Here is a 14,655-nt window from a genome sequence, read left to right as displayed (position 1 = left end):
CTGTACACGAAGACGAGAGACGAGACGACGATCAAAGAGAGAACGTGAGCGTGTAAGAAGAGACGATCAAGAGGGATGACGAACGAATGAGAGATGACGACGAGAGAGTTGGTTTTTGCGCGTTGAATAAGACGGACGTGTTTTGATGTCTTGCGTCATAGTCGGATGCAAGGTCAAGTCGAGTACCATTAGACTGGTGCTATAAGTCGTGTGTCAAATTCGGACACTAAAAGTCGATCGCCAAAGTCGGTCGTGAAAAATCGAAGCGTCATAGACGGACGCCAAAGTCGAGCCGAGCCAAACGTCGATTGTCATTTAGCATAGTGTAATCTCTATGAAGTCGTATTATCATGTAAACCCCCTAGACTATAATTATATCGTAAATAAAACCCCACATATTTTGGGTGCTCGTTCCGGGATAGATTCAAGTTAGAGTCGTTACAAAAGAGTTTCCCCACATATTTTGTCGTGATAGAAAGAGTGCGGGATACAAAAGACTACCTCACATACATTTTTTGTGCGTTCGTGCGGGAGAAGAGTGAAACAAAAAAAAAAAAAAAAAAAAAAGTGTTTTTTTTTTCTCGAACAATCGTGTCGTATTAAGTCGGTCCTGCTCTGCTAGTGGTGAAATTAAAGCATTAACTATGTCGTGTCTAAATGATTTAATAAGTGATACTCTGAAAACGGGTAAAGCAGACAATATCAGAGCATTGCATAAATTTATCTATGAGAGCGAGGGAGATAGAAATAACCGCAAAAGAATTCGAGAATTTTCTGGTTTCGATTACGATGAAACGAACGCAAAGTACGAAGCAAAGGCGGAATATGTACGACGAAATTTGACGAACGGTGATCTTGTTTCGATTTGCAATGTATTGGGAATCAAGTATAGTGTCGACGACCTTGCATTGCATATTTTCATGAATTTGAAGCTGAACAATTTGTTGGCATCACAAGACGAAGACGAATCAGACGACGAAGTAGAGGATGAAATAAATGACGAGACTGATCATGAATCGGTAGCTGCAGAGAGGAACGTAGCAACAGAGAAAAATTGGAGGAACAGGCCGCACGAGAGAGCAAGCGAGAACAACAACGATGAGTACAAAAGAATAAACGAAGAGAGAGATAGAATGATGACGCCGCGTTTTGCCATAAGTTTTCGCGACGTGGAAGAGAACATTCGTATTTTTGACGGCACTAATACTATTGCAGTAGAAGTTTGGATTAACGAATTCAATGAGCAAGCAACGTTGATGTGTTGGAACGATTTCCAAAAGTTTCTGTTCGCGAAGAAGGCGTTAAAAGGCATCGCGAAACTGTTTGTCTTGAGTGAGAGAGGAATAAATTCGTGGAACTCTCTCGAAAAAGCACTGTTGAGTGAATTCAAATCGTGCGTGAGTAGTAAAGACGTACATGAGCAACTGATGAAAATGAAGCGTAAAAACAATGAGTGCGTTTTTGAGTACTTTTACAGAATGAAAGATGTAGCTTCACGTGGACAAGTAAAAGACGATTCATTAATAGAATATTTAATTGACGGCGTTGATGAAAAAAGTGAGAATAAGTCGATTTTATATGGAGCGAAAAATTTAAATGAGTTTAAAGAGAAATTAAAGCAGTATAAAACAATGAGTGAAAAAGAAAGTAAGAAAGACAATAGTAAATACAAAAACGACGAGAACAGTGCAAAAGTGAAAGACAAAATGATGAAAAGAAATAATAATGATGTTAAGAACGATGTCGAGTGTTACAATTGTGGAAATAAAGGACATTACTCGAAAAATTGTGATGATAAAGAGAAAGGTAGAAAGTGCTACAAATGTAGTGGATTTGGTCATATAGCTAAAAATTGTAATAAAAGAGATATGAACAGTCAATTTGAACCAAACACAAGAAGTTTTAAGTCGAAAGAAGAAATAACCTGTAAAGTTATTAAAATTGACAACATTGAGTGTAAAGCATTGTTCGACACCGGAAGTAAATTTTGTATTATTCGCGAAGATTTGTACAACCCGAGTTAAGCAGTTTTGACGGGTAATTGGATTCGGTGGCGGAGAATCAAATAAGATAAAACCAACTGGACACTTTGTGAATTCCATTTTGATTGACGACCATACGTTCGTGTTAGATTTTCATGTAGTTCCGATTAGATGTCGAAATGATCATAGGCGAAGAATTATGTTTGCAAGCTGACATTATATTTAGTCAAAATGGTGTAAGAGTAGAAAAATTCGAAAAAGAAAGTGATGAAATAAAAATTGATGTCGCGAATAATAAAGATGAACTTGATATAGACGAATGTGCAAGCACAAGTGATAAAAAAGAGGTATTCGATTTGATATCTAATTATCAACCGGTAGCAATAAAGACGACCAATGTAGAAATGCTAATAATTTTATACGATGACAGTACGATATTTGCGCGACACCGTAGACTTGCATTTAAAGAGGCAGAGTTCGTGAACGAGAAAGTCGAAGAATGGTTGGCTGAAGGCATAATTGAAGAGTCAACGTCCGAATACACAAGTCCGGTGGTACTTGTAAAGAAGCATGACGATTCCTACAGGCTCTGTGTCGATTTTCGCAAAATAAACAAGGTGTGTGCGTGACCATTATGCTTTGCCGCTCATCGAGGATCAGTTGGATCGTTTGCAAGACGCTACGATTTTTAGTACCATTGATTTGAAGAACGGATTCTTTCATGTGGCAGTTGCAGAATCTAGTCGAAAGTATACGTCGTTTGTGACCCACTGTGGTCAGTACCAATTCAAGAGGGTTCCGTATGGATTTACTAATTCGCCTGGAGTATTCCAAAGACATATTAATGCAATATTTCGGCATTTATCCAAGAGAGGCATTGCGCTGCCATACGTTGACGATGTTATCATTTTGGCCAGAGATGAAGTTGAAGCGGTTAAGAATCTAAAAGAGGTAATCGTAACCTGCGAAGAGTATGGTTTAGAGCTAAACCTGAAGAAGGGCCATTTTTTAAAGAAAAGAATACAATTTTTGGGGCACATTGTCGAGAATAAGAAGATATATCCATCTCCAGACAAAATTGAGGCTGTTGCGAAGTTTAAAATGCCTCAAACCGTAAAGCAAGTTCAAAGTTTCTTAGGTTTGACGGGATATTTTAGAAAGTTTATTCCAAACTATGCGTGTATAGCAAAACCTCTGACCGAATTGACCAAGAATGCATCAAAATTTGTCTGTGGTCCTGAAGAAGAAAATGCAGTACAGATCTTGAAGAAGTTACTAACTGAGAATCCAGTCTTAAGCATCTACAACCAGTCGTACGAATCGGAAGTCCATACTGATGCATCTATCGAAGGTTTTGGAGCAGTTTTACTACAAAGATGTCCAGACGACGGTGAACTCCATCCCGTATACTACATGAGTCGAAAAACCACAGACGCACAGCGAAAGTATAGCAGCTATGAATTAGAGATTCTCGCAGTCATAACAGAGTTAGAAAAGTTTAGAGTTTATCTGTTGGGCATGCATTTTATTGTCATTTAGCATATTGTAATCTCTATGAAGTCGTATTATCATGTAAACCCCCTAGACTATAATTATATCGTAAATAAAACCCCACACATATATATGCTTTATGGTATGAAAAACTAAAAAAACAATGTAAAATTTAAATATTCGATTCAAATGTTATAGAACAATCAAAAAAAAAAAACTTTAAATTCTTTGGAACTGATCGTTTAGTAAATGGTTCTTCGTGGTTGTTGCCGTGCGAGCATAATTGCCGCCCCGCGCCAGTAAAAAGGCTTGTATAAGGCGCCCCTGGTTTTTATTCCTTTTATTCGAAGCAGAACAGTTAGAATTTACATTGTCTTTGCTTGCTCTTGTAACATGGCGCAATAGATAAAAACCGGCGTTTAATTTTTTGGTTAGATGGCTCGGGATATATGCTGGATCTCGTGAACTTTTTTTGGAGCTAGCCCACATCAACAGACTGATATCAACGCCATCGAGAGACGCCGGTTTATCAGTGCAACAATAGATTCTTAATAGAATGTTCGAGAGTCACGCAGGAAACGGCTGTTCAAGGATAGCTGATGTGTTCAAGGATAGCTAATGTGCAATCGGTACGTTACGGATATTGTATTGAAATAATTTTGATTCTGTTCAGCTAGCACTTAAAGGGCTTGGGCTTAAAGAATATCTGCTCGATCCAGCGTTACTAGGTATGCAACTGTGATGTTTTAAAGTCTAACGAAGCCCCTAATTACATTTTAAAACCGCCTTTGGGAAAGCCCGCAGTTTTAATACCTCCTTTTCAAAAGTTGTACGGTCCATATCCACGCAGAAAGCGAGGATAATTTTTTTGGTAATAGTTTTGGATCACTTTTCCAAATTTCCTTGGCTGTGTCCGTTGAAGATGTGACATCTCGTTTAATACCGGAGTTACTACAGGATCTTTAAGGTTGGAATTCCGAAAATCCTCGTGGGTGATAACGGAGTACAATTCAAAGCGTTCGAATTTTACGCTTGGCGTTAGGCTTGGTATTTTACACATCTATATACAGCTTTGTATTCGCCTCAAGTCAACGCCTCAGAACGAGTAAGTCGATCAATCACAGCAGCGATTAGAGCTAATCCTAATAATGATCACAGAGAGTCGGAGGAACATATTCTATTTGGTCATCATGCGAGCATTAATTGTTCTCCATATCATGCAGTTTTTGACTTTGATATGATCACACATGTATCTCACTATGTATGGAATAAGTTCAAATTGTTTCACTTAATCCCCTTAAAAGACAACCAATTGCAATAGTTGAGGAAATAAAGCAAAAGATTTCGTCAGCAGCAGAGAAGAATGTCAAGCAGTATGACTTGCGCACTAGGCAAACTCATTTTAGGATAAGCCAAGAAGTATTCAGAGAAACTTCAGCCAGAGTAATTTTTAGAAGAATACGAATGCGAAATTCAATCCAATTTCAGACCAATTCCCCAAAAAAATCTAGAATTTGTCAGAAAAAAGGGACGGAGGAATTTAAAAAAACCCGCTTTTGCACCGCTTGAAAGAAAGATCACAGTGGTACATGCCATTTTTTCTCATTATGCCAACAATGGATAATGTCACTTTGATACTTGACTTCGGGTCTAAAAGACGATCAAAGCGAGAAGAACTATCTTCATAAGTTCTTCTCAAATTGACAACCGAGCGAAACAGTCCTTTTCAGGAAGTTAATAAATTAACTTTTAATTTTTGTTCGAAAAAATAACAATTTTTTTTAGCAACATATGTAAGTGTCGGTAACATAATTATACGAAAGATATCAGTTTCAAGATGTATTTCTTCTGACTTTTTTTTTTTTTTGATTAAATTTTGCAAATTTTAAATATATTGCAGACAGATTTGTCAAGTCTCGGTAGACCAAAAGCCTAGACGGAAATAAAATTGTTGCTTTAATTAAGCTCATGGTAATAATACATTTCCTTAGAAAAAAAATTAAGCATTAACGACTTTCATATTTATCCCAAACATATATAGTTTTTATTTTTGTCACACATATGTAAAGCCCAAATTTTGGTACCAACAATTTGGCAAAGCCAGAAAACCACGATAAAGCAGGTAGGTCGACTCGTCGACTTGGGTATACCATACACCAGGTGAAACAAACATTTCAAATTTCGAAAACCAAATGTATGTCTATTAAATTTTTTTTACATGCTTCATAGCATGTGCTATCTCGCTCACTCTACAAACACACGAGCACTCTAGCGCCGCAACTAGCCGACGGACAATTCTGGCCTTCTGGATCGAGTAGTAAAATATGTTCATACGCATATTTTGCATATTTCTAGTCCGATTTTAATAAAATTTAGTAGTTCGGGAGAAATTTATAATTTATTTTATTTTCGGGGGCGGAAGTGAGCGTGTCAAAATATTCAAAAAGTCAATATCTGCGCGTCTATTAACCTAGTTTACATACCAAATTTGATGTCGGTAGCTGTCATAGTTTTTAAGAAAATCAGTTTTATGTAAACTCCGGGGGGCGGAATTGGGCGTGGCAAAAAGTTTGAACAATTAGTGTCTGCGCGCTAACTAAGCGAGTGTACAAACCAAATTTGATGGCTGAAGCTGTTATACTTTTTAAGAAAAACAGTTTTATGCGATTCCTGGTGGCGTAAGGGGGCGTGGCCAAAATTCCAATTGACTCTATACATTTACATACTACACGAGTATACATACCAAATTTGGTGGCTCTAGCTCTCATAGCCTCTGAGATCTGCGTGTTCATACGGACGGACGGTCGGACGGACGACAGACGGACATGGCTAGATCGACTCGGCAGTTGATCCTGATCAAGAATATATATACTTTATAGGGTCGGAGAAGCTTCCTTCTGCCTGTTACATACATTTTAGCGACTTTAATATAGAGGTGGGCATGGGCTGGGCTTTTGTCGGGTACCCGTGGGTACCCGCGGTTACCCGTGGATATGGGCTGGAAAATCTAATTTCGGGTTGGGTGCAGGCGGGTATGGGTTAGGACGCTCAACCCGAAAAACCCGAAAATAAATTTGGATACATAAAAACGGAATCGTTAGATATTTAAATATTTTTTCTCAACTTTGTGTACACTATCGATTACGTTTGTTATCGACTATCTCAATCAGAATTATCATCACCAATACATGTATATGCTTTATGGTATGAAAAACTAAAAAAACAATGTAAAATTTAAATATTCGATTCAAATGTTATAGAACAATCAAAAAATAAACTTTAAATTCTTTGGAATTGCGTTTTCAGCAAACATCAGTACATTTAGTTGGATTATTTTTAAACCCTCCATTCAAAGAATTGAGTTTTTTACATGATGAAAAAAAAAATAATGTTTTGGAGACCGTCAAAAGCATGATGAATGAAATTTATGAAATCACAAGCGACACAGATGACGACTCAAAAATTTAAAACACTTCGCCAAATAGCAATAATGAATTTCAAGAGTATTTCGACAAAAATCAACCAAAACAAATGAAACTTGACAAAAATCCTATAGATTTAGAAATTGATAAATATTTTGCCACAACTACTCGTTCAAACATGCCAATTTTAGATTTTTGGAAACAGGCAACTGACTTGAAATTATTGCAAGTGGTGGCCAAACAAATATTAAGCATACCTGTAAGCTCTGCCACAAGCGAGAGAGTTTTTTCATCGTCGGGGAAAATATTAAATGAAAGGCGCACATGATTGTCAAGCGCAAATCTCGATATGTTACTTTTTCTTTACAAAAATATGTAATTTAAATTTGGATTTTTTCATACCTATTAATCCTTTATAAAAAATGTAAATTAAGTGCTGTTTTGAAGAAAACAAAGGAAATAAAAAATTTTATTTTGTATTAAAGTTTTTTTTATTTTTTTTCGGGCGGGCGGGTTGGCTTCGGGTTACAAAATTTTTTTAGCTTACGGGTACTGGTAAAATTTTCCTCTTCGGCCCATAGGCTGGGTCGGGTTGGGTTGAAAATTTCGGCCCATGCCCACCTCTACTTTAATATACCATTTCACCCTATGGGTGTATGGTATAAAAAGAAGAAACTAAATGGCTGTAGAACTCACCGAAGCCCACCTCAATCAAGCACTGTCTTCCTTAAGACAGTTGGCAAACTATGATGGAGAACCAGAAATTCTGACGTCATTCATAAGGAGGACAGATTTCATTATGCACTTATATCCAACACATGATATAAGGCAACATAACATATTGTTCAGTGCAATCGAGATGCAGCTCACTGGAGAGGCACAAGGGCTCTCACAAATTGGACAAGCCAGCACCTGGCCGGAACTAAGTTCACTCCTCATCAATGAATTGAAGACGCAGACCCCCTGTGAGGAACTTCTTCGACGCCTCTACAACACCAGCTATACAGGAAACCTTTGTAAGTTTGTAACAGAATTAGAAGATGAGTTCAATATTATCACAAACAAACTAAGTCTAGAAAACGACGCAAATAACACCATTCTTTATCCAAATGCTTTAAATAGCACTATAAAAGATATAATAAACAAAAAATTAGCCGATAGATTATTTATGACGTTAGCTAGATATGATATAACGACAGTTAGCAAGCTAAAACAAGTAGCTCAAAGAAAAGGGTTATACGAGAATGGTATAACAGAAATCAGAAAATCAAATCAAAGCCAAAATCAAAACCAAAAACCTTTCCAAGAGTTTCAACAAAAATTAAATATTGACAGGGCTCAAAATCCAAAGAATTATCAACAGCAAAATAATTATAAAAAAAATAATGTAGCAAACCAGCCTACAAAATGGCAAAGAGAATGTAATAGTGGAATTAGCAAAATGGACACATCCGAAAATTTTCATCAGAATACCCGGGATCAATCGGAAGAAGAGATAGGGACAAGTCCTTCATCAGAATAATGATGAACAATAAACCTTTGAGATGTGTAGTCGACTCAGGCTCTTCAATTAATATAATGTCCGAAAAGTTTTTTAATTTCAAAACCTATTTAGGAGATACCAAAATTCACATGATTGAAGGAGCAGTGGAGTTAAAAGAAATTATATTCCTTGGACACAGCAAACTTTGTCCAACAGAACAAAAATTTTATATCCATAAATTTTCAAATAAATACGACATGCTGATAGGCAGAACTTTCCTAAAAGCCTGCAAAGCCCAAATAATTTATGAAGAAGAATACGCTAAATTAGGAAACTATACATTTTATTTTAGAGATGTTGAAGAAATAGAAGAACAAAATGTAGATGTTGTGGACCCACCCACAGAAAGGGACCCAGAAACAAATTTTGCGATTGAAAATGAAATAATAGAAAGCAATGAGTATAGACTCGACCATTTAAACAACGAAGAAACTCAAAAACTAAAAAAAGTTCTGTACGAATTCAGTGACATTCCGTACCGCAAAGGTGAAAATTTGACTTTCACGAGTACAATAAAGCACTCTATTCATACAAAACATGAGGACCCAATCTATAAACGTCCATACAAATATCCCCAAACATTGGATATAGAAATCAACAAATAAAGAAATGAAATCATTGAACAGGGTATCATTCGAAAATCGAATTCCCCCTACTGTTCACCCATTTGGATCGTTCCAAAAAAAGGGAGATGCTTCCAACAAACAAAAATTCAGATTGACTATCGAAATCTAAATGAAGTCACAATAGATGACAAATTTCCAATTACAGCCATGGACGAAATTCTCGACAAACTGGGAAAATGCCAAAACTTCACCACCATTGATTTAGCAAAGGAATTTCATCAAATTCAAATGGATCCTGAATCCATTGCAAAAACAGCTTTCTCAACTAAACATGGCCATTACGAAAACACACGTATGCCATTTGTCTTAAAAATGCCCCGGTAACATTCCAAAGATGCATGAATAATCTTTTGGAAGACCTTATTTATAAGGATTGCCTTGTTTAACTGGATGACATCGTTGTGTACTCCACTTCATTGGAGGAACACATACTATCACTCAGAAAAATATTTAACAAACTAAGAGAAGCCAATCTTAAACTCCAACTCGACAAATGCGAATTTATGAAAAAGGAAACAGCATTCCTTGGTCATATAATAATAACAGAAGGTATAAAAGTTAACCCAGATAAAGTCAAAGCAATTCAAAAATTTCCAATCCCTAAAACCCCAAAAGAAATTAAATCATTCTTAGGATTATGCTTTGCAAATATTGCAAAACCTTTAGATCTAAGATTAAAGAAAAGTGCTAAAACAAACATAAACGACCCAAATTATATTTCATCCTTTGAAAAATTAAAATATCTCCTTATGAATGATCCTATACTTGCATATCCCGATTTAAAAAAAAAACATTTTTCCTAACCACAGATGCTAGCAATTTAGCTTTAGGTGCGTTCCGCTCACAGGACATTAGACCTTTTTCTTATGGTAGTAGAACACTTAACGAACATGACCTAAATTATTCAGCCATGGGCAACCAAATATTTTAGGTAATACCTTTTCGGTAGAAATTTCGAGATTCTAAGCGACCATAATCCTTTAGTATGGCTCAACAATATAAAAGAACCAAATATGAAACTTCAAAGATGGAAAATAAAACTAAATGAGTTTGATTACAAAATTAAATATTTACCTGGCAAATAAAATCACTTAGCAGATGCCCTTTCCAGAATTAAAATATATGAATACTTTTTAGGATCAAGAGAAAGCACAGCAGCTACAATACATAGTGCTCATGAGGATAATAAAAATTACATTACAATAGTATGTAGAAAAACCCATTAATTATTTCAACAGGCAAATAGAATTCATTAGAGGTTCAGAAGACAAAGCAGAAACAACAACTTACTTTTATAAAACAAACATAAAAATAACATACAAAGAAATGACCAATGCCTACGCAGGGATATAATCATAAGATATCTTTGCAGTAAGAACACTGTACTATATTTTCATAATGAACAAGATTTTGCCATATTCCAAACAAATAATACAATCGAATGCAAATACAAAAACCTCGAAATCTAGCATTAAGTTAGAGGACCTTTAAACGTTTGCACAATTTAAAGAAATAATGCTAAAACAACATAAAGAATTATTACATCCAGGAATCGAAAAAACGATTAATTTGTTAAAGAAATATCAAAGAAGTTAAATTCGGCTATGCCGAAGTTTATATACCCTTGCAGTCCTTGACAATAATAATTTCACATGTTTTGAAAAATTTGTTTTCTGCAACTCAATTCATTAATATACAAACAAAACAATTTTACTCTTCATACTATGTACAATTTGTTCTTCTTCTTCCCTCATTCCCTAAGCAAAGCAACGCACGCATACACATACAGTTTATGTAGCGTTGCGTCTGTGTGTGTATGCATGTGCTCTGTTGATTTGATGATGACGTAGTAGGCAGCAAGCAGAGCTGCCGGCAGCGATTGAACCGATTTATATAGACTGTAACTTGTGTTCTATTTATCCGATCAGGGTCAAATGGGATCTGAGATTTTATAATAAATTCTATTATATTGGTAAATTTCATGGGGATACTCCAATTTTTGCAAAAATTTTTGTTCCAGAGTTATATGATATAGTAGTCCGATCCCAAAGATTTTCATACTTTATCTCACCCGGGTAAAAAAAAGCTCCCAAAAAAATTTCATCCCGATAGCTCTTAAGATGGCTGAGTAAAACGCGTACGCACCGACGGACAGACGGACAGACGGTCAGACGGACAGACGGACATGGCTATATCGACTTAGCTTCTCATGCTGATCAAGAATATATATACTTTATGGGGTCGGAAACGTCTCCTTCTGTGCGTTACAAACATCTGACCAATTTTATAATACCCTCTGCAAGGGTATAAAAATATTATTTTCCCGATTTTCAAAACCTAATTCAAAGCATTATTAATGAATGCTCAGTTTGCAATATCGCAAAGAGAGAAAATAGAAATACAAAACTAACTTTTGAAATACCACCAGAAACTTTTAATATCAGAAAAATACGTCATGGACTTTACATGATCGACAATTTACAATTCCTTTCTTGCATTGACATTTACTCAAAATTTGCAACACTTGTAGAAGTAAAATCTAGAGATCAAGAGAGCAATTTTGAAAGTATTCATTGAAATGGGCAAACCAATAGAAATAAAATCAAACAAAATTTTTTAGTGCTATATACAGAAATGCTGAATCTGTATATAGCACTAAAAAATTTTTCTACAAGAAAAAAATGTAAAGTTAGAAATCACATCAAGTAAAAATGGCATTTCAGACGTAGAAAAATTCCATAAAACAGTAAATGAAAAACTCAGAATTATAAATAGTGAAAATGACATTGAAGATAAATTAATCAAATTTGAAAAAATTCTCTACGTATACAACCATAAGACGAGATATAAAACAACTAACCGAACACCAGCGGACATTTTTATCTATGCAGTTTGCGAAAGAAATTATCAATATCTTCGTTATTTCCTATGAATGTAGGCCATTACAATCATAGGAAATAACGAAGATATTGATCATAGTCACTGTTTTCCACCGATCATTCCTATGGGAGCTAGATGATATAGTCACCCGATCTTTATCAAATTCGGCACAGTCATTAACTGATATATTAAATTAAGAAATGTTTAATTTGAAAGCAATCGAGTTAAAGGAACGAAGTTATTTACAAAAGTCACTGTTTTCAACCGATCGTTCCTATGGGAGCTATATGATATAGTCACCCGATCTTGATCAAACTTGGCACAGTCGTTTATAGGCGTAATAATCTCTCTAATATTAAGTTTCACGATAATAGCCCAGAAAATATCGAAGTTATTAAGAAAAGTCACTGTTCGTGACTTTGGCGTTTGTATGGGAGCTATATGATATAGTGGTCCGATCCGGCTGAATCCGAGATAAACAACCCCTGCAGTATATACAAGCCCATTTCAGCTCTGTAGCTCTTACGGCTCCGGACGGACGGACGGACATGGTTATTTGAACTCGTCTCGTCGTGCTGATCAAGTATATACATACTTTCTATGGTCGGAGATGCTTCGTACTATGCATTGCACACTTCTGACCAAAATTAATATACCCTTTTTGCAAGGGTATAAAAATGAATAATCTTGAAAGCAATAGCGTACAAGCAAACGAACTAAATTACCTAATAGACACTGTTAATAAAGGTTTAGAAGCAATAAACCACCTCAGGGAAGAAAATGAAAAATCAGTAAGATTAGAAGTTCTAATCTTTAATTTCGAACATTTCACAGAATTCATTGAAGACAAAGAAATCGTCATGCAGCTCACTAAACTAGAAATTTTCAACCCAAAACCTTTAAAACATAATCACTGTTGAGTTTGGCGCTAAGGTTCGATGTTTTAGCGGGCCCACAAGAAACACTTAACTTTTCACGTGATACTTCATTTATTTCTTCCACGTGTTTTCTTAGCGAGCGAGTCGGTAGTTGAGCCGCTATAAATTAATCGCCCTTACTCGCGGTTGTAACCAAACTGTTCTGTCCGCCGCTTAGTAACAAGCATAGAACCTAACATGTAAGCTTAAAGCGCAAGATGCAACGGTTAATTTCCCAGCACGTAGGCTGGCGCTTAAGTATAAGTATGAAGATGAAAGAGAATGAGTGATATGTGTTAACCCATTGGTGGATGCGTCGGGTCTGCTGGGCAGTCAGTGGATCTTGGCGGAACCATTCCCGCAGTATTTGGTTTTGGCCGTTTAAGTTTTCTGCTCGCCCTCGGGTACGTAGGAGCTGGTTTTCATCTAGGAAGATATTCAAACATATGAGTTTAGAATTTGTTTTTAAAGGTTTACCTCTCGTTAAGTTGCGAATTTCTGGGTTGAACTCAGATGACTGCGCATGCCGCAGTAGGAGTGTGCGTGCCTGCTGAATCATCTCGTAAGACACCTCTGTAGGTGGCGATGCCTTCTTTTGTTTCGCTTTCAGTTTCTCAATATAGAGAATAAAGCGCGCTAGAGCTCGATATAGCCTGCGCCAGTCGGAAAAATATTCCGCGTTAAGTTTTAGCTCCATCGGCGCATTGTCGATGAAGAGTATGTTGTGCCTGACTTCAGCATTGTTTGGTGACGCCAAATCATCGCATTTTGGCCACTCGTGTTGATCCTGCAGCAAATAGTCTGGACCGTGTAGCCAAGTTTCATGTTTATTGGCGTTGTTTGTTTTAGTAGCAAGATTTGCAGGGTTAAGGATCGTTGGAACCCAGTTCCATTGGCTAACGTTTGTGAATTCCAATATTTCACCAACGCGGTGCATGACGAATTGCTGAAACTTTCGTGGATCCATACGAAGCCATTTGAGAACAGTCTTTGAGTCGGACCAATAACAACTCGAATTAATTGACAAACTTGGATTGCGTTGGATTCGGTTACTCAGCTTTGCTCCGATCACTGCGGCCTGCAGTTCCATCCTTGGTATAGATCAGAGGTAGGCACCCATAGCCCGTGCGGGCACTTTTCTTCGGCATATGATCGTTTTACCATCTGTGTGCATGCCGAAGTCAACACGAAGTGCAATTCAGAGCGTAAAAACAGAATTAGTCTGTTGCAGCATTTCGACGCGAGCGCATCTATGTCGCGTTGTTGGATAACTGCACATGAAAAAATTAATTTGGGGGTTGTTTTCTCATTTATTTTCTTGCAGCAGATCATCGATTTTGCTGGTTTGAGTGATTGAGCCATATTTTATTCACTTTTCATTTTTCGCAGTGTAAAGCACACACATACACTGACAGTTTGAGCTGGCTCTCTTTGTGCCTACCCCTGGTATAGATCAAGGGTGGGCACGAAAATTTAACTTGGGAGCTAGATCATCAGCAGCAGAGGCTGGGCAGAGAAAAAGTTCATTTTTGCGAGATCGCGACCCTTTTTCTCCCTCCCCGCGAAATTCGGGATTTGGCCGTCCCTCTGCCTAAAAGTTCGACGACGATCGCTCGCCCGACCCAAATAAGGTGACCCGTCATAAAACTCGAGACACACAAATTTTTGTGTGCATCGACTCGCAAAAGTGACCTTTTTCTCTGCCCAGCCTCTGCTGCTGATGCTCTAGCTCGCAAGTTAAATTTTCGTGGCCACCCTTGGTATAGATAGTGGACTCAACGGTGCCACTTTCGC

The 14,655-nt window shown here is 36.9% G+C and overlaps 1 protein-coding gene across 1 annotated transcript; it reads right to left on the bottom strand.

Annotated features, from left to right (window-relative positions):
• Nucleotides 1-7,823: 7,823 nt before the first annotated feature.
• Nucleotides 7,824-13,951, bottom strand: LOC137586168 (uncharacterized). The gene is made up of 3 exons (XM_068302150.1): nucleotides 13,339-13,951; nucleotides 13,163-13,287; nucleotides 7,824-7,907 (listed from the first exon to the last, which is right to left on the bottom strand). Exons 1-3 carry the CDS (start codon nucleotides 13,949-13,951, stop codon nucleotides 7,824-7,826), a joined length of 822 nt encoding a protein of 273 aa, XP_068158251.1.
• Between the last annotated feature and the right edge of the window lie 704 nt (nucleotides 13,952-14,655).

Source organism: Drosophila tropicalis, unplaced genomic scaffold (genome assembly GCF_018151085.1).
Source record: "Drosophila tropicalis isolate 14030-0801.00 unplaced genomic scaffold, ASM1815108v1 contig_912, whole genome shotgun sequence".
Taxonomy (NCBI): domain Eukaryota; kingdom Metazoa; phylum Arthropoda; class Insecta; order Diptera; family Drosophilidae; genus Drosophila; species Drosophila tropicalis.
This window is presented reverse-complemented; position numbering and strand designations above follow the sequence as displayed.